Source organism: Equus asinus, chromosome 13 (assembly GCF_041296235.1).
Source record: "Equus asinus isolate D_3611 breed Donkey chromosome 13, EquAss-T2T_v2, whole genome shotgun sequence".
NCBI classification, from domain to species: Eukaryota; Metazoa; Chordata; class Mammalia; order Perissodactyla; family Equidae; genus Equus; species Equus asinus.
This window is the reverse complement of record NC_091802.1, coordinates 16,967,423-16,985,500: the sequence shown is the minus strand read 5'-3', so window position 1 is coordinate 16,985,500 and position 18,078 is coordinate 16,967,423. Positions and strand designations below refer to the sequence as shown.

General features: G+C 48.7%; 1 protein-coding gene and 1 long non-coding RNA gene across 2 annotated transcripts; both read right to left on the bottom strand.

The window, feature by feature from the left end:
* Positions 1-9,252: 9,252 nt before the first annotated feature.
* Positions 9,253-11,400, bottom strand: TLCD2 (TLC domain containing 2). The gene is given in 5 exon segments (XM_070482187.1): positions 9,253-9,383; positions 9,480-9,963; positions 10,522-10,604; positions 10,812-10,881; positions 11,051-11,400. Coding segments are annotated over 4 exon segments (816 nt in total). The 5' UTR covers positions 11,270-11,400; the 3' UTR covers positions 9,253-9,383; positions 9,480-9,519.
* A 1,207-nt stretch (positions 11,401-12,607) lies between these two features.
* LOC106822043 (uncharacterized) lies at positions 12,608-17,418 on the bottom strand. The gene is made up of 3 exons (XR_011493644.1): positions 17,280-17,418; positions 14,937-15,226; positions 12,608-13,790 (listed from the first exon to the last, which is right to left on the bottom strand). It is a non-coding gene; the product is annotated as an uncharacterized lncRNA (long non-coding RNA).
* Between the last annotated feature and the right edge of the window lie 660 nt (positions 17,419-18,078).

The following is an 18,078-nucleotide window of genomic DNA, read 5'->3' as shown; positions in this document are numbered from 1 at the left end:
CATCACGACCTGCTGTAGTATGTACCAGTTTCACTCTCTCCTTGTTGGAGAGCTCTCTTCCTAGGATCACCCTTTACCATTGTCCTGGGAAGTCCTTTCTTCTCTTCTATGTTGAATCTCCTGTTTTCTATATCTGTGTCTTCCTTCTTCTTGGTTAACTCCCTCATTTTGGTAGAGTGTATCTTCTAGTAGCTTTCTAAGAAGGATGCATGGAAGATAAACTTTTTGAGATTTGCTTGTCAGATAACACCTTTTTCTTTTTCTTTTCTTTTTTTTTTTGTGAGGAAGATTAGCCCTGAGCTAACTACTGCCAATCTTCCTCTGTTTGCTGAGGAAGACTGGCCCTGAGCTAACATCCATGCCCATCTTCTTCTACTTTACACGTGGGACGCCTACCACAGCATGGCTTTTGCCAAGTGGTGCCATGTCCGTACCTGGGATCTGAACCAGCAAATCCCCAGCCGCTGAGAAGTAGAACGTGAGAAGTTAACCACTGCACCACCGGCCGGCCCTGATAACACCTTTTTCAACCTTCACACTTGATTGATAGTTTGGCTGGGTATCAAATTCCAGTTTGAAATAATTTTCCTTCAAAATTTTGGTGACATTGCTCCATTGCATTTTCATTTCCAGCATGGTGCTTAGACGTCCAAAGTCATTTTGATTCCTGATGTTTGTGTATAACTTTTCCTTCCCCTCTAGAACATTATTCTCACTGTTCTTAAATTTAACTATAATGTTACTTGAAGTGAATCTATTTTCTTTCACTGTTCTGGGAATTCTATGGACCCATCAATATGGCAACTTATGTTCTTTAATTTTGAGAATTTTTCTTTCATTATTTCATTGATGATTTTCTTTTTCTTTCTTTTCTCAGTTCTCTCTTTCTGGGGCTCCCATTATTTTGATGTTGGGTCTCCTGGATTGGTCCCGTGATTGTCTCATCTTTTCTCTTCTCATTCTACCTCCTTTCTGAAAGATTTTCTCAATTTTATCTTTAAACGTTATTTTTTTTTAAAGATTTTTTTATTTTTTTCCTTTTCCCCCCAAAGCCCCCCCGGTACACAGCTGTATATTCTTCGTTGTCGGTCCTTCTAGTTGTGGTATGTGGGATGCCGCCTCAGTGTGGTTTGATGAGCAGTGCCATGTCCGCGCCCAGGATTTGAACCAATGAAACACTGGGTCGCCTGCAGCGGAGCGCGTGAACTTAAACACTCGGCCACAGGGCCAGCCCACTCAATTTTATCTTTTAATTCTTCCATGAATTTTTCATTTCTAATATCACACTTTTAATTTCCAAGTACTCTTTTTAGTTCTCTCTGAATGCTTTTTTTTTTCCTTTTTCTCCCCAAAGCCCCCCCCAGTACATAGTTGTATATTCTTCGTTGTGGGTCCTTCTAGTTGTGGCATGTGGGACGCTGCCTCAGCGTGGTCTAATGAGCAGTGCCATGTCCATGCCCAGGAGTCGAACCAACGAAACACTGGGCCGCCTGCAGCGGAGCGCATGGACTTAACCACTCGGCCACAGGGCCAGCCCCTCTGAATGCTTTTTTGGTAGTATGTTCTTGTTTCATAGTTACAATATATTCCTTTGTCTCTCTGAGGAAAATAATAAGAGCTTTTCTGAAGCTTTATTTTCCATGCATAGTCTTTGCTTTCTCTGTGTTTTTCCCTGTTTTTTTTTTCTTTTTCTATATATTTCATGTTAGAGGCTTTCCTCAAATGCCCATAATTGGTTCTTCAATTAAACTTGTAATAAATTACTCTAATGAGAAGTACAGAGAGATTAGACCTAATCATAGGGGAGGGAGACATGGAAATTTCTTTGGAAAAAGAAATGTTGAAAATGAGCACTGAAAAGTGAGACTATATAAGATAATACAAGTGGTGTAGGAGGAGGGGAGAATGGAAAGTCTACTAGGCATTGGACTTTGTTTGTGCAAGGTCTGGAGAAAGGAAGGAGCATGGCATGTGTAATAAACTGCAGAAGGTAACACAAAGAATATAGCAGAAAGTACTATGAGTCTGGAGAGTAGACCAGGGGAGATCATGCAGAATCTTACAGGCCATAGCATGGGTCATGCCTTTATCTTTTTTTTTTTTTTTGAGGAAGATTAGCCCTGAGCTAACATCTGCTGCCAATCCTCCTCTTTTTGCTGAGGAAGACTGGCCCTGAGCTAACATTCATGCCCATCTTCCTCTACATTATATGTTGGATGCCTGCCACAGCATGGCTTGATGAGCAGCACATAGGTCCATGCCTGGGATCCAGACCAGTGAAACCCCAGGCCACCCAAGCAGAATGTGTGAACTTAACCACTGTGCCACCGGGCCTGCCCCCATGCCTTTATCTTAAAAAGGAGGAGGAGCCACTTGATAGTATCAAGCAGGGGAATGGCAGCAGGTTCCAGTTTTAACAATCACAGATTGGCTGCTAAGGGGAGGAGAGTTATGAGGTTGTCATCACGTCACCCAGGCTAGAGATGACAGTAACTCTGACCAGCGTGAGACAGCTGAGATGGAAAAGGAATGGACGGATGTGAAAGCCATTCTGAACTCCGTAATTAATTAGATGTGTATGTATGGAGTGGGAGGTGCGGTAGCATGGCTTGAGGGTGATTGCTAAGCTGCTGACTCACAGTGAGTTGATGGCAATGCTATGCACAGACTGAGAGAATGCTGGACAGCATGCAGGTTTGGGAGGGAAGACCCTGAGTCAGGTTCTGGATAACACTTTGGATGTCAGAAGGCAACAGTCTCATCCTCTGCAGTCATCTGTTCACTCTCAGGCTGTGGGCCATTGGATGACCTGTTTCTACATCCCTTATCTCTGGTTTCCCTCCTTTCGATGACCCCTATTTTCCCAGTTTCCCACTTTAACAAAATCCTGACTGCAGGCTCCCTGAAGCCAGGGCTGTGGCTTGTTTACTCACTATTCTATCTAAGTGCTTCACACATAGTAGGTCCTTTATAAATAATTGTTGAAAGGAGAAATAAAGAGAAGTAAAGTGTGCCGGTGATAGTTGGAACTGCAGAATAAAATGGCACATCTTCCTGGATTGTAAAACTGACAGTTTCACTTGACATTTTGTAAAAACAAGTATGATAAGTTTTAAATTATTTCAAATGGTATTTTTTATTAAAACAGATAGGAATGGATTTTGAAGCAGAATGCAAAGTTCATATGAATTTTTAAAATTCAATCTATGTCAAGGAAATGCTGCTGCAGCTGCTCTAGGCTGCACCCCTCTGTTTCTCTCCCCCTCTGTCCTCCATTCCCCCTGCCCCCTCCCTGCTTGCTGCCAGGGTGGAAACATTTGGATTTTATGATAAAGCTGAGGTTAGGGAAGGAAGGGCAGGAGCTTGAAGAAAATTGTGTTTGGACAAGCTGCTGTGGGGAGTGGGGGAGCAGTGTTGCTTTGGATCAGTGCAGAAGCAGGAATTTGTGGCACCCTTCTTCAGGGTTCTCTGGCCTCCTCTAGAGGTGCCCTGACCTGGGATCTGGGGCTGTTTCAGTCTCTCAGCACCAGGGATCAGCAATGCCGACCAGTGAAATTCCGAGAGGTGAAGGAGTCCTTTCAAAGGCACAGGCAGGCAGGCCAGAATGAGAGGGCAAAGCTCAACGCAAAGAAATAATTTACTATCCCTGGAATGTCAGATACCACCCCAGAGTCTGGTTTTTGGAGGTTGGGTGGTGGTAGGCAGGGAGTCCTCTCCAGGGACCCTCATACTGAGCTACGCAAATGAGCTCCCATTCTTTTACTGCTAAAGCCCACGTGGCTTGCATCTTTATCTCGGTTGAAAGAGCTCACTCAGTCTGAGAATCACTTCTGTGTCCAGTTCTTGCAGAAGATGTGGCAAGTAAAGGCTTGTCCCCCACAAGGTTAGAGGCAGGGAAAGAATGTGCTCACAACACCAAGTTAAGTGGTGTCCATGTCTACAAGAGAAAGCTAAAACAGACTTCTGCCCTGCACAGTTCCTGCATTCTTGAAAAGTGCAGCAATCAATACTTGGTGAATAGAAGTCTGGCTTTTAAACGGAAGCATCCTGACTTATAAATACTTCAGAAGCAATTTATCTGATTTGATTGATCTTCAGTTGTCAACTGGCTCCTATCTTTGCACCATGAAGCTTCTCCACTCCTCAGCCTTTCTATAAAGAGGCAAAATAATGTATAAGAAGGAGACTGGAACCAAATCAAAGACCTCAGTTCTAATTCTAGCCATGCCACAAACTAGCTGGGTGTTCTTGGATGAGTCACTTAAGTTTTCTAGGCTTCAATTTTCTGCAAAATGAAATGATAAGCCTGGATAATCTTGAAGGTAATGTATTAATAAAGACTCATTGTTACAAGTGAAAAAACTCAGCTCACTTAAGTGAATCCTGGAGTTTTTTGGCTCATGTAACTGAATGGTCTGGGGCGAGTTCTGGCTTCACACAGAGCTTGATCTGGCTACTTGAAAGATGCTAGAAATCTCTCTCCATCTTTTGAGTGCATCTTAGCCAGAAGTTCTAGCAGAACTCAGAGTTCAAGGTGCTGAGGTTCTTCGGTTCTGCTTACGCCATGAACTCATTTCAGGGAAAAAGGATATGGTGTTCTGATTGGTTAGACCTGGGTCACATGCTCATTGAATGGGGAGTGAGAGAGGAGTGGTTTTCAAAGGAAAATCCCTACACAGCTAGGCAGGCAAAACCAGCAGACGTTGGCCACAGGTGGTATAATAGAAAAAACCTATGCAGGTTTGAGTCCAGGCCCTGTCACTAACTAGCTAGGTAACCCTAAGTAAATTACCTTGGTTTTCTCATCTAGAAAATGGGATGAGGCTCTGTTGTGTGGGATTAAGTGCGATCAGGTATAAAAGGTGATGCCATGGTAGGAACGCAACAAATGGTCAGCCTGGGATGCTATGACTTTAAGATAATGATTCTAAACCAACATTTTCTTTCAATACAAGAGCTTCTTGTTAAAGAATAACTTCCCTTGCACAATCTCTTGCAGACTGAAAGCTTCAAATTTTTAGCCCGACAAATCCAGATTCTGCATGTAATAAAGCCCTGACAACTCAGTTATAGAGATTTCTGTTTAATTAATTTTCTTGTTAACTCAAGACCAATTTGGCTAAAGGATTCTTTTGGTTTCAACCTTTGGCATTGAGAATCACTCCAAATTGTCTGAATCCATTCTCTCGCTCTAAGTCCCTTCTACTGAATAAATTGGGTTTGCTTTTTGACAGTAGAGGATCTTAAGACACTTTAGGGCTTTGTAGGTTAAAAAGTCAGTTCCAAAACGGAAACCATGAACAAAACGAAAAGACAACCCACCAATTGGGAGACAATATTTGCAAACCATATATCTGACAAGGGGTTAATTTCCAAAATATATAAAGAACTCATACAACTCAACAACAAAAAACCAGACAACCTGATCAAAAAATAGGCAGAAGATCTGAACAGACATTTTTCCAAAGAAGATATACAGATGGCCAATAGGCACATGAGAAGATGTTCAACATCACTAATTACTAGAGAAATGCAAATCAAAACTACAATGAGATATCACCTTACACCTGTTAGAATGGCTATACTTACCAAGACAAAAAATAACGAATGTTGCAGAGGATGTGGAGAAAAGGGAACCCTCATCCACTGCTGGTGGGGATGCAAACTGGTGCAGCCACTATGGAAAACAGTATGGAGATTCCTCAAAAAATTAAAAATAGAAATACAAAATGATCCAGCTATCCCATTACTGGGTATTTAACCAAAGAATTTGAAACCAACAATTCAAAGAGACTTACGCACCCCTATGTTCACTGTAGCATTATTCACAACAGCCAAGACATGGAAGCAACCAGTGCCCAGCAACTGATGACTGGATCAAGAAGATGTGGTATATATAAACAATGGAATACAATCAGCCATAAAAAAAGGACAAAATCACTCCATTTGCAACAACATGGATGGACCTTGAGAGTACTATGTTAAGCTAAACAAGCCAGGCAGAAAGAGATAAGCACCAAATGATTTCACTCATATGTGGAAGATAAACAAATACATGGATAAAGAGAACAGATTATTGGTTACAAGAGGAGAAGGGTGTCAGGGGGTGGGCAAAAGGGGTAATGGGGCACATATATACGGTGACGGATAAAAATTGTCTATTTGGTAGTGAGCACAAAGCAGTCTATACAGAAACTGATAAATAATATCTACCTGAAATTACACAATGTTACAAACCATTATGACCTCAATAAAATAATTGAAACAAAAAAGTTAGTGCCAAGAGGAGACCTTCCCAAGGCAAAGTTTCCACAATCTAGCATTGTGTTATAAATCAGGACACCACTGGAGTCAAGAAAAGTGACTGAAAGTAACCACACTCACAAAAGCCTGATGCAATTATTTACATAGCAATTTATTAATTTATGATCTGGAGAGTGTTCCGAGACCATAAAATATCAATATCCCTGACTCAGGCGAGCCATTCCCCTGTGCCAGAAGACAAATAATTTGTCAGCCAGTAGCTGGGTAGGCATAGAGTTAGTCTTGAGGACCACTTTACCAGGTCACATTGAGGTCTGATATGGCACCACCATGGTGACCAGACCAACTCATTGTACCAAATGTAGCATCTGCCAGACTCTGTACTTTTGAGCTTCTCTTTTCTAGGGTCCCAGTTGACCATGTCTCCTTGATTTGCATCATCTATATCTGGTCCACACCATCTATAACTGGTCCAGTTGATGAGATTCCACTTACTCACTTATAATCACAGTCCAGTCCTGCCCTCCTGAAGTTTCACTGGGTCACCATGTGGAAATTTGTGTGTGATCCCAAACTCTTCAGGTGTCCGCTTACGTCCTACCTACGCTAGTAGCTAATCTCACCCTTCCTGTATGGGTTTTACTAGTTAACCCACAGACACAGCCATATTTCCCTAATCAAGTTCTTGGGCACCTCTCATAGATACTATCAAGTATTGCCAAGAGGAGTACTCGCCTGGACTATGAATTTCTGACAGTGGCAAAAGAAAAGGTGTAGGGCTCGGAACGAATCAATATTGACCTCAACACATACTTAGGGAACAGATTCCTCCCATGGGTGTGTCACATTTCTTTTTCTTTGAAAACTCAAGACAATGTTTTTGTTAATCAAGGCATTCAGTTAAGATGACAAATTGAGAGGCTGGCCCGGTGGTGCAGCAGTTAAGTGTGCACATTCTGCTTCAGCAGACTGGGGTTCGCCGGTTCGGATCCTGGGTGCGGACACAACACCGCTTGGCAAGCCATGCTGTGGTAGGCGTCCCATATATAAAGTAGGGGAAGATGGGCATGGATGTTAGCTCAGAGCCAGTCTTCCTCAGCAAAAAGAGGACTGGCAGCAGTTAGCTCCAGGCTAATCTTGCTGTGGTAGGCATCCCACATACAAAGTAGAGGAAGATGGGCATGGATGTTAGCTCAGGGCCAGTCTTCCTCAGCAAAAAGAGGATTGGCAGCAGTTAGCTCAGGGCTAATCTTCCTAAAAAAAAAAAAAAAAGATGACAAATTGAGTTTTGAAGATACTACTTCTGTTAAGGACAAATTCTGACACAATTCTACTTAGTTTCTCCATCTCAACTTCTATACCTTTGCCTCTCCAGCTTTAGTCTGATTACATTTAAATCCTATGCTCTTATTTTCTGCCTGTGTTTACTTCCAACTGCCTCAGTTTCTCCTGTCTGTTATTTTTCCCCTTTGCCCCTTGGTTTTAATGACTCGGTGATGGGGATCTCTCACAATGCCTCTCTCTTTTTCTCCCTATCTTTATTACTTCTTTCTTTCTCTCTTCAAGTCTGTGTCCCCTCCTTTTCCTTGTTCGTTCCTTTGGATGCCTATTTAATCATTCTACCCTGCCCCGCCTTTTTCTCTCTGTGGTTCTCCCCAGTCCCTCTGCCTATTCTTCTATCTCAGTTACACCCCTGATTCTGATTTTTCCTCATCTTCCTGCCAGTCTCTGCCTATCAGTTCTTATCAGTCTCTGTCTTGTGTTTTGCACTGTAGCTGTTTGTCCTTTGTCTTTCTGCCTGTCTCCAACTCAGCATATCTCCTGCTTTCTTTTTCTGTCAGTGAATCTTTCCATTGACAGCCTCCTCCGCCTTCTGCTTCTCATCTCCCCTGACTAATCTCCCCCTCTCTCTCTATTTCCACCTCTCTTCTCTCGCTCTGCTAATCTCTCCACCTGCCACTATCACTTCCATCTCTCCTGAGTCTGGTTGTTCCTCTCTGTCACTCACTCTATTTCACTGTCTAGACTATCGGTGACTTCCACCCTTGGGGTCCCTTCCTGTCAGCCTCTATTTCTATTTTTCTTATCCTCTTTATGACCGTTTTACCAGTTCTATGGTTTGGGTTCCTCTCAGCATCTACGACAGTCTTTCTCGAGATTTCTGCCAAGGATTCTCTATCTTGACCTCCATCTCTCTTCACCTCTGTCTCTTCTATGCAATGAATCCTTCTCTTTCTATCCGTCCCTTAATCTATGTCTGTCTGTCTCATCGCCCCCTTTGTCTTTTTGTAGCTCAGCTTTTTGGCAGGACTTTTTGTTTTAATCTCCCTGTCTCTTGCTTTTGCACATGTATCTTTTCTGTGGATGATTAAGGGTTATCTCTTTCTGTCCATTGTTTAGTCGAATAGTAATCTTAATCTGCTCTACACTTCTCATAACCTGGACGTTCTGTCTGAAGAAAGGAGGGGTCTGGTACAACAGGAAAAGCTGTCGCAGAAGTGATGGGGAGAAAGGAGAGATTGCAAATGAATCCCAGAAAAGGGTCAAATATTCCTTAATTCTTCTGCACCCAAATGGAAGCCTTCCCTCATCTGCCTCTGCCCTCGTTCTTCCACGAAAGCTTGGGTGTGGGAAGACCCTACACTGGGCAACCTGAACAGACGTTTGAGTTCCTGCTACAGCTCAGGACTTCAGTACTGCCCTAAGACACAGACCTAGACCCATGCTCTATCCTTTGCAACTATTATGTCTATCCCTACTGGCTACAGATGGCACCTGATACGCCCTCTTCCCACTGCCATAATTTGGTCATAGGTGAGGTCTGTCTTCCCTCTGACTCTACCCCCTCCATACTACATCTCCCTGATCCTAGTAGGACCTCACCTATCTTCACCTGTCCCTGTGCTAAAGCAAGGGTTTCTGTTTCCATTGACAGTTTTGTCTGGCTTCCTGCCTCCTGCCATCTTTTATTGGTAGCTCTGGCTGTACCTCCTGAGTTAGTTTGCTGGAAAAGGTGGTCATTTGATGATGGAATTCAGAGAACAAAAGCCCAGTCCATCCATCCAGGAACGTCAGCATTTCTTCTTAGATCCTCGGAATGGGGGAGGGGTGTGAGTTAGCTGGAAGGGGAAGTGAGATACTGAAAATCCAGCCCAGTCCTTACCCTCCTGGGGGACTGTGCATTGAAAACCACCATCTCCTTTTCCTGGTCATACCTCCCCCAGGGCCGGCTGAAGAGGAGGCTGAGGCTTCTCTCTAGTCTTTTAGGCTGAGAGTGCAATCATCCTTGGTGACAGGCTCACCATCACAACATGTCCTGGTGCCCCTGGTTTCCTTGTGCCCAGGGATGGGTGGGTGGGGCCGAGATTGCAGGACATCACTGACCAAAATGCAAATACCCACTGTGATGATCATGGCACCCACAGTGACCAGCCCAGTTCCACCAAAGACAACCAGAGCAGTTGGCACCCAGTGATGCTGCTGGATAAGTCACAGACTCATGCACCCCAATGGCACCAGGTGGAAGAGGGCTTTGGTGGCCCAGCTGGCCAAGATAAAGGCCAGGGATGGGGCCTGGTGAGAAAGCAATAGCAACTTCCGTAGGTGCCGGCAGGCAGAGTTCAGCTTTAGGAGCAGAGACACCACAGAGAAGCCCACGTAGTAGCCAGACAGATTGGTGGTGCTGAGGCAGCTCACTACCTGGGAAGCCAGTGTCAGAGATCAGAGGACGTTCTATGACCTGCCACCCATCACATCCCCATATCCTAGTCCTTAAGAGAGAGACCCCCAAGGATTTTGTGGCACCCCTCCTAAACACCTGATCTTTATGCTTACCCTTATTTTGGGGGCCTGAATGGCCTTAAAACCTTTCCACAGGATGGAAGCAGCCTTGGCACAGAGGCTATCACCCCTGGGGCTGCAGCATCTGCACAGTACCCATCAACTTCCATCCCTGGGCTTTCCATGCCCCATCCCAATCCCCGCACAGGGGCTCCCCCTTCTCAGAAAACCTCCATATTCAACATTTCTCTGATCAACTGGACACCTGCGGGAATCCAAGTTTCTTAGGCAGTGCTCAGACTCCCAGCTGGGACCAACAGTCAAATTCCTGCCCCTCGTTCAGCTCAAGGTTGGGAGGATAAAGCGCCAGTGGGGATCAGAGACTCTGGGAAGTCATTAAGATGGAAAGCTGGAGAGAGATTGGGGACCCTGAGCTGGGTATGCCTTCCTTCCGTCTTGCCTCTCCTCAAGTCTCACCAGCAAATGGTGACAGAGAAGGTCCCAGGCCTGCCCCAAGATCGGGTTCCACAGCATGTCAGCTCCATAGGCCAGGAAATAATCTGTGGGAAAGGGGGTTGGGGAGGTATTAGACTTCCGTCAAGCTGGTGTACAGCCAGGAGAGGAATCTCCATCCCTTCCTTTTTCCAAATCTTTAGTTTCCCACAGTAAAACTGCCAGAAACATTTAACTCCTACAGGGGAGGAGAGTGGGGGCCTGGAATTACCGCTGGAAGGCTGCCCCCCAGCCTTCCCTGCAGACTTACCCACAGATACAGCCACAGCACCAGGGCGGGTGGCCATGAATCAGGTGGGTGGCCATCTGAAGGTACGCGACAGCCTGGAGGAGATGGGGGGCCATTGTCAGCGTGTGCAGACTCAGGTCCCATTCTCCCTCTGCGCACACCGGCCCATCCATCCACACCTTCACCCATCTCAGACTCTCAAGGTCTCACATCAATTTTAAAGGTGCCCGCGGGTCTTCTAATCTCAGCCTCCTACACTCTTACCCTCACGCCGCTGCCTCCCGAACCTCTAAGCCCTGCACCCCACCCGAGCAGCAGCCTGGTCCCAGTGAGCAGGCTGTGCACCAGGGAGACACAGATGCTCCGCCGCTTCCAACAGTCCGGAGCAGCAGATCTCCGCGTGGGCAGCAGCGGTAGTCCCCAGTGCAGCCCCCGGAAGGCGGCGAAGGAGGCGCCGGCCACAAGGAGCCCTGAGGGCGCCATGGCCTGGCGGGCTGACTAGGTCCGGATCAGTCCTTCGGGCCCTTGCGCTGAGGGCCCGGACGCATCCAACGCCCCCTGCGGGGACTGTGGACTGGCTTTCTTGGCAGGGCGGGGTCCCTGGGCTCCCCCGCCTGCCCCGCCTTTGGAATTGGCTATAACTTTTCCAGGGCTCGTCCACGCCCCCATCCTTGAGCTGGGCGGTGATTGGAGCAGCCATGGGGCCACCGCCCCTGGAGCCACGGCAACCGGTCGCGTTCCGCCCTCGCGGGGAATGGCGGGTTGGGGGCTCCCGAGGACCAAGCTTTGCAACGAAGCTCAGGGGAACTTTCTTGATGTCATTAGGGGTCTTCGCCAACTCCATGTGTCCCACACCTCTCGGAGCTCCGGAAATAGGTCTCTAATCTCACCTGACACTCCCGGAGGCCCCGCCCCACTAACTTTCACCCTTTCCCTACTCTAACCTCTCACCTGCTGGTCATTCCTCCCACCCCACCCTCACAGCCCTGAAGTTAGAGGCCAGCGCCAACCCACTCCCACTTGTTTAAACCTCGCCGCAACGCCCCGCACCCCTCCCCCGTCTCAGTGGTGGAGAAGGGGACACCTCATTTTCTTGGAACCACTCCTTCTACCTCCCGGGGTTTCCAGAACTTTAAGGCATCCCAGCAACCCTATAGTTCCACGAGTCCTGCCTCCTTACACAGTACCTCTCAGAAAGAACAGCTTCCAGTATGGAGAAGCGACCCTCTGGGGACTCCTCCTCCAACCTTTTTTGGGGGCCCTCCAGAGAAGCCTTATTATTAGGAAGGGGAGGCAAAAGGAAACCTCTCAGCACTATGGGCTTGAAAAGCACCCCTCCCCCAGGGCTTGGTACCTGTTGGGTGGATGGAAGAATCTCTCTGCCAATCTTAGAAGGCAAGGAGAGGTCACACAAGGCCACCTCAAGGTTAGGCAGAATCAAAGAGAAAAAGACCCATCCTGTTTTCGGCAGTAGGACTGTTAAGATTCTAGAACCTTTCAGCATGGTGAGGAATATCTTCCCCCAGCCCCCATCGCCTGAAGAGTGACAGGTTTTTACTGTTTTCCTTCCGTCTTACTCTACTCCACACCTCTTTAGCTGGCTGACAGCCAGCAATTCAGAGAGCTGCTTCCTGTACACTGAGAGGGTGGATTCCAGCTACTCCCAAAGAATGAACTTGATAAACCATTAGGTGCTCCCCTAAACATTCTCACAACCTCCTTTCTCCACCAGAACCCCATGAAGTCCAAGGGGCTGGGGCATCCCCTCATTCTTCCACACCCACCTCTCCAAATGGGCTTTTTAAAAAAAAATTACACTGATTCTTTTAAATTTTATTATATGAAAGCCATACACATTTACTGTAGAAATGCAGTAACGTCGAAAATCTGGAAATTACAGAAAAACCAAAGAGGAAAATTACAATTACTTTATTCCACCATCCAAAAATAACCACTATTATTAACGTTTCGGGGTTTGTCCTCAGTCTTTTTTATCTGTTTTATGTATAGAAGTATACACCCATATCTTAAAAATGAAAATTGAGATCACATAACACTATTTTTATAACCTTTTTAATATTCAAAAAGCATTTTTCTTTCCAGGCAAATGTTTTTCTACATAACTTTTAATGGCTGCACAGTACTCCACCATCTGGATGGATATACAATAATTTACTTAAGCAATTCCCTATTGCAAATTTTCATTACAGCAGGAAAGAAATGAATTCCCAGTCACAGCGTTGCTTTATATTTTTCTCTATTGCAATGCTGGGATGAACATCTTACACCTTAATCTTTAATTATTTTCTTAGGATAAATTGCCAAATGTAGAATTATTAGGTCAAAGGCTATAGAAACTTTTAGGGTGTTTAATACATATTACCAAACCAACATCCAGAAGGCTGCACCAATTTGTACCCCCATATGCAACGCATGGGAGTGTTATTATTTTAATACTCCTTTGCCAATACTGGGTCTTATTTTTTTCTGTTATAGTTTGCTAAGGGAAAAATACTTCCAGTTATATTTGCCTTTCTTTACTAATGAAACACATTTTTTTTCATGGTTTTATCCTTTTAAATTTTGTTTATGAGTTTCCTGTGTGAGTCCTTTCACAGTTGGCTCTTGCTCCTTGAGGCTACTTAGATAAAAAATTGCAGGATAGAATTACAGAGAAGAGGTGGAAATAGGAGGATGAAGCCACAGGACGCTTTAATATGGTCTTACATCTCTGAGGGAGGTGGAAAGACTGGAGAGAAATGGCGAATGAAGTAGACGGCTGGAAGCTTGTCCTTGATGGAGGCTGGCTGTCCTCCCTCCTCCAGGGGTCCTTCTGGCCTTTATGGCCCACTCTGTGGGGTGCCCAGACAGGGCCCTGTGCTCTCTGGGCCTGGTCCTTCACTGGTCTTCTGCCTGTCTCTGTGTTTCCAGGCTGCTCCTCCTCATCTCTGCTCCATGATGGAAGAGGACGGCAGAGTCACATACCCAGGGTGGGAGGGAGACACTGTGGCCAGTGAAGCAAGGAGGGGAAGAAAGGACAGAAGCAACGTCCAGGGACAGAGTGATCTTCATTGTAGCCTGTGAGTGGATTCTGTCTGCCCACCCTCCTCTACTGCAGTCCCACATACACCCAGCTTAGGCTGCAGAATAATGGGGTCAATGATCTCCTGTCCCCTAAATCTCTGTTTGTCATAAATGGAGAACAGGACCCAGCTCCCTGCACACCTGCTGCCCCAAAGCAGAACAAACAGCTTTCTGTAGCCCCTGAAGGTGGCCACGTTCAGGCCGGGAGACAAGGCCAAAGCTGAATCACGTCAGAACCTGAGCCCAAGAGTGAGACTGGATCAGGAGCTGGGGGTGGCAGGTTTACACTGCCTGACGCCCCAGAGGGGGTGCATCCCACAACCTCTCTCTCCTGGTTGCTAGAGGGTAGGATTTCCTGCCTGTACAAGCCTGAGCTGATCTCACACACTATCCCAAAAAACAAAGTGAGGGAAGAAACAGCAGCGGCAGCTAGAGGTCCATCACGGGCTGCACTCCTGCTGTGGGTGGCAGGGGAAGCCTGAGGCCACCTGTGCATGGTGGAAACTCCGTGTGGAGACCGACTCCTACTAGCCCCTTGCATTCATCTAACCCTACCCCTCCCTCCACCCCACCCCACAACAGCTCCTGTGGTTACAGTCATGGATGGAGGAGGGGCAACAGCTTATGTGAAAAGCTGTTTTGTTCCCACCCACAGGGGGAGGAGAGCCCAGGCTCTGTCTGCACAAGCGGGCTTCTGATTCCCTCATGCACACTCTACTGTGTGATTCCCCATCTCACAGGTGGAGAAGCTGAGACAGGAGGTCTAGGGTCCTACATATAGGAAAGTATCCCGGAATCCAGAGTCTGGGCCAGTCCCAGGAAATACAGGGAAAGGTAAGAGCAAGGGGACAGATACTCAGATGGGAGTCTCAGTATGACCTTTTCCCTCAAGAGGAAACTGACTTTAGGACCTCACCTGGAACGGCCAGTAGGAAAGAACTGGGGACAAGGAAGGAGGATCCAGAAAGATATTTCTTTGCTCCACTTCTTCCCATTGTCACACAAAGACCAACTAGCCTCACGTAGTCAGAGCCATCTATTCCCCAATTCAGCCACGGTCTCTAACCTGAAATGCTTCTCTCTTGCTGGGCCAATCTAGGTGAAGGCTCTCCAACTGAACAGGGTTCCCTTTGCCAAAAGGTATCATCACTCCCGCTGTCCAGACCTTCCCAGCCCCAGCTCTGTCACCTTCCAGACGAGGGGGAAAGCAGCTCCTTCTCCTCTTCCTCCTCCTCGAAGCCAGGGGCAGAGGGCAACAGTTCTTCAACTGGCAGCTTTAGCTGGGTCAGGACATAAAGCTTGCCACTGAAGAACTACTGCGGCTCAGCCAGGTGAGGATGTGGGAGGTACAGGCTCCTGAGGGAAAGGGAAGAAAGATGGGAAAGATCTGAGCAGGGCCATGTCACAGGGATACTGTCCCACTGGCTGTCAAAGTCCAGTCCCAGCAGATACTCCACCTTCTAATGAGGGGTTCTTGGCTCTAACCTGAGCCTGCAGGAGCTGTTAACTTCAGTGAGAAGCAAGAGGCAGCTCTAAACATACTTCTTTGCTCCTCTTTAAGAACTGAAGGCTGTAGAAACCCAAGCCTGTGCTCCCCCCCCTTTCCCCAGCTACCCACAGGGGGCAGGGAGGGGCAGCTTCCTCAGCATTCAGAGAGCCCAGGACCTGGGACCCTGGAACACATCCCACCAGTCGCTTAGGTCCCAAGTGAGAAGCTGCACCTCAGGTCCAGAAATATGAGTTCAGTGATCAGCCCTGCTGACTCGTTTCCAGGGAGTTCAGCTGGAAGAAGAGTTTTGGGGGCCTACATCTGGGGAAGAGTGAGGAAGGGAGGAGGTCTAGAGTTTGGAAGGTCAGCAGAGGCTCCAGGGACTGTGAGGAGAGGACAGGGGACCAAAGGTTGGAGGGGAGGGAGGTATGGGCAGGGTGGTTGGGCAGCTTCCCCAGGACTCTCAAATGCCAGGCATTCCGCTTGCGCATTCCGGGTACATCTGGTATGAATTCCAGGCTGTCTGCCGGCCCCTCCATGTCTGAACTTTGTTCCAAGTTCCAAGCCCCGCCCCCACAGTTCCAACGCATGAATCAGCAGGAAAAGCCGGGCCCAGCAGCATGGCCCAGGGAGGGGGCTGGGGGCGTGGCAGGCTTGAGGGCTGTGAGCTGGGGAGGGCGGGTCTGTGCTGACACTCAGTCCAAGGGCATGGCCCATGCCAGTGTGAGGGGCCAAGGTGGTCTCGCCTTGAGATTTCTATACTCAGAGGGTTAGAAAGATTAGGGTGGGAGTGGGAGGTTTTCAAATTACAAAACCCTCTTGGGAGGCATAAACTTTGTGGTATCTTTCTTCCCCCAGGTGACCAGTCCAGTTCCTTCTCACTCCCCTCTGTCTGAGCCGGCTCTATTCAGCCCATAGGTCTCAGCGGCTGCTAAGAGTTTGTGCCAAGCAGGTGCCCTTGGCTGCAGGGTGGGGTAGGCCCAGGGCACTGACCCTCTGACCAGCTGCTCCATCAACCCTTTGGCATGCTGACAGCTCCTAGTCCAGTCTTAACAGCCAGGATGACAGGCCAAATGAGTTGGAGCCTGCAACTAGGGCCAGAGGGAGGTGGGGGAGATAGCCTAGCCAGAGGCCACTGGGAGGGGCCAAGAGTTGGCCGAGAGGTGGGGAGAGAGGGAGCCCAGTGATGACTAACCCAGGCGCCCCACCCAGCCAGCCGGCTTCCCAGGCGGTCAGGGCCAGGCCTGGGCTAGGGGCCCCACAACCGGACAGGCTGGGGGGAGGTGCAGAGGTGACCTTCTCTCGGCCCAAGACGGCCAGTTAGGCTGGGGAGGGGGGATTAGAGTTTCCAGGCCCTCCTCTTGCCCGCTCCCTCCACCAACCGCGGTGAAACTCTAACCTTTGGGTTGCATAAGGCCCCCGCACCGCCGCCCCCTATTCCTCTCCCCTCCCCCCTTACATAACATCCCCTGGAGGGAACGAGAGGAGGGGCCAGCCCGCCCAGAGACCCCTTCTCTGCCAGGGCGCTCAGCTGGCCCTGCCTCAGTGAGTGCCGGTAGAGGCAAAGCCCCTCCCTGCTACCCGCCCCGCTCAAATCCTCCCCAAGCTGGGAGGCCGGCTCCCGTATCCTCGGACCAGAGGGCGCCGAGGTTAGCCGCCCCCAGCCTTCGGCCCCTCGTCTTCCTCCCAGCTACTCCGCAAGACCTTCCGCCACGACTCCCGTCCAGGACTCTACCTTTAAACCTCCTGACACACTACTCCAGCCAGTCTAGGCCCCTATCCCCCGGAGCGCCCCTGCCCCCGCCGCCCCCTCTCCCCTCCTCCGGAAGGGCAGGGTGTGGCCGCCAGGACCCCACTTTCCCCCATTACCCCGTTAGCACGGTTCCCTCCTGTGAGGCCGGGACCCCAGCTCACACCCACCTGGTGCTGGGGGGTGGGGGTGCTGAGGGTAGGGGAGCAAATCAGTGCGTCCGTTCCCCACGGCCGGCGGCGCTGTCTTCCCAGCGCCCAGCACACCGGCTCCAGTCTCCGATCAGCTGGCGGCGTCGTGACGCACAAGCTGCGATTGCACCGCCCAGGGCCAATCACCGCCCACTGCTGGGCAGCGTGACCACACCCACTCGGGGGCGCCAGCCCTTCGCCTTGGTCCCGCCTCTCCAGCCGTCTTAGCTTTGATTGGCAAGGAGGCCACCCCGTTGCCTACTGGAGTTGCGCTAAGCCACGCCCACCAACTCACGAGCTGGCCAATAGGCGAAAGGGCGTGGCTCAGCCTTCCGCCTAGGCCACTTGCTTTGAAGAGCGCTACGTCAAACAGGGCTCCTAAAGAGCAGAAGGAAGTAAAGGCGTGTATGTTTGCAGTGCATACTGGTCAATGTAGTTCTCCGTCTGACACCTCGTTCCCAGAATCCAGCGCGCTCTGTGAGTTGGCATTTTTAAACTCATCTCTGAATCCATCCCGACGAAGTCCTTAAAGGGCTACAGCACCTCCTTTCTGGAGCCGTGAGTGCTTCTTTTAGACAACCCCGAAACGGATTCGCTGACCTCTGCAGGAGGCGATAGCTCTCTAAGGAAAGATGGAGCAGACGAAGCAGCAGGAGTGGCAGAACCGAAGGTGGAAATCAGCCCCCAGGGCAGCACTGTTCCATTGGATGAGGACTCCTGAGGGCTTTTGGGGGAGGGAGGACTGCCCACTTCGCTAGCCCCAGCTTTCACTGGAGAG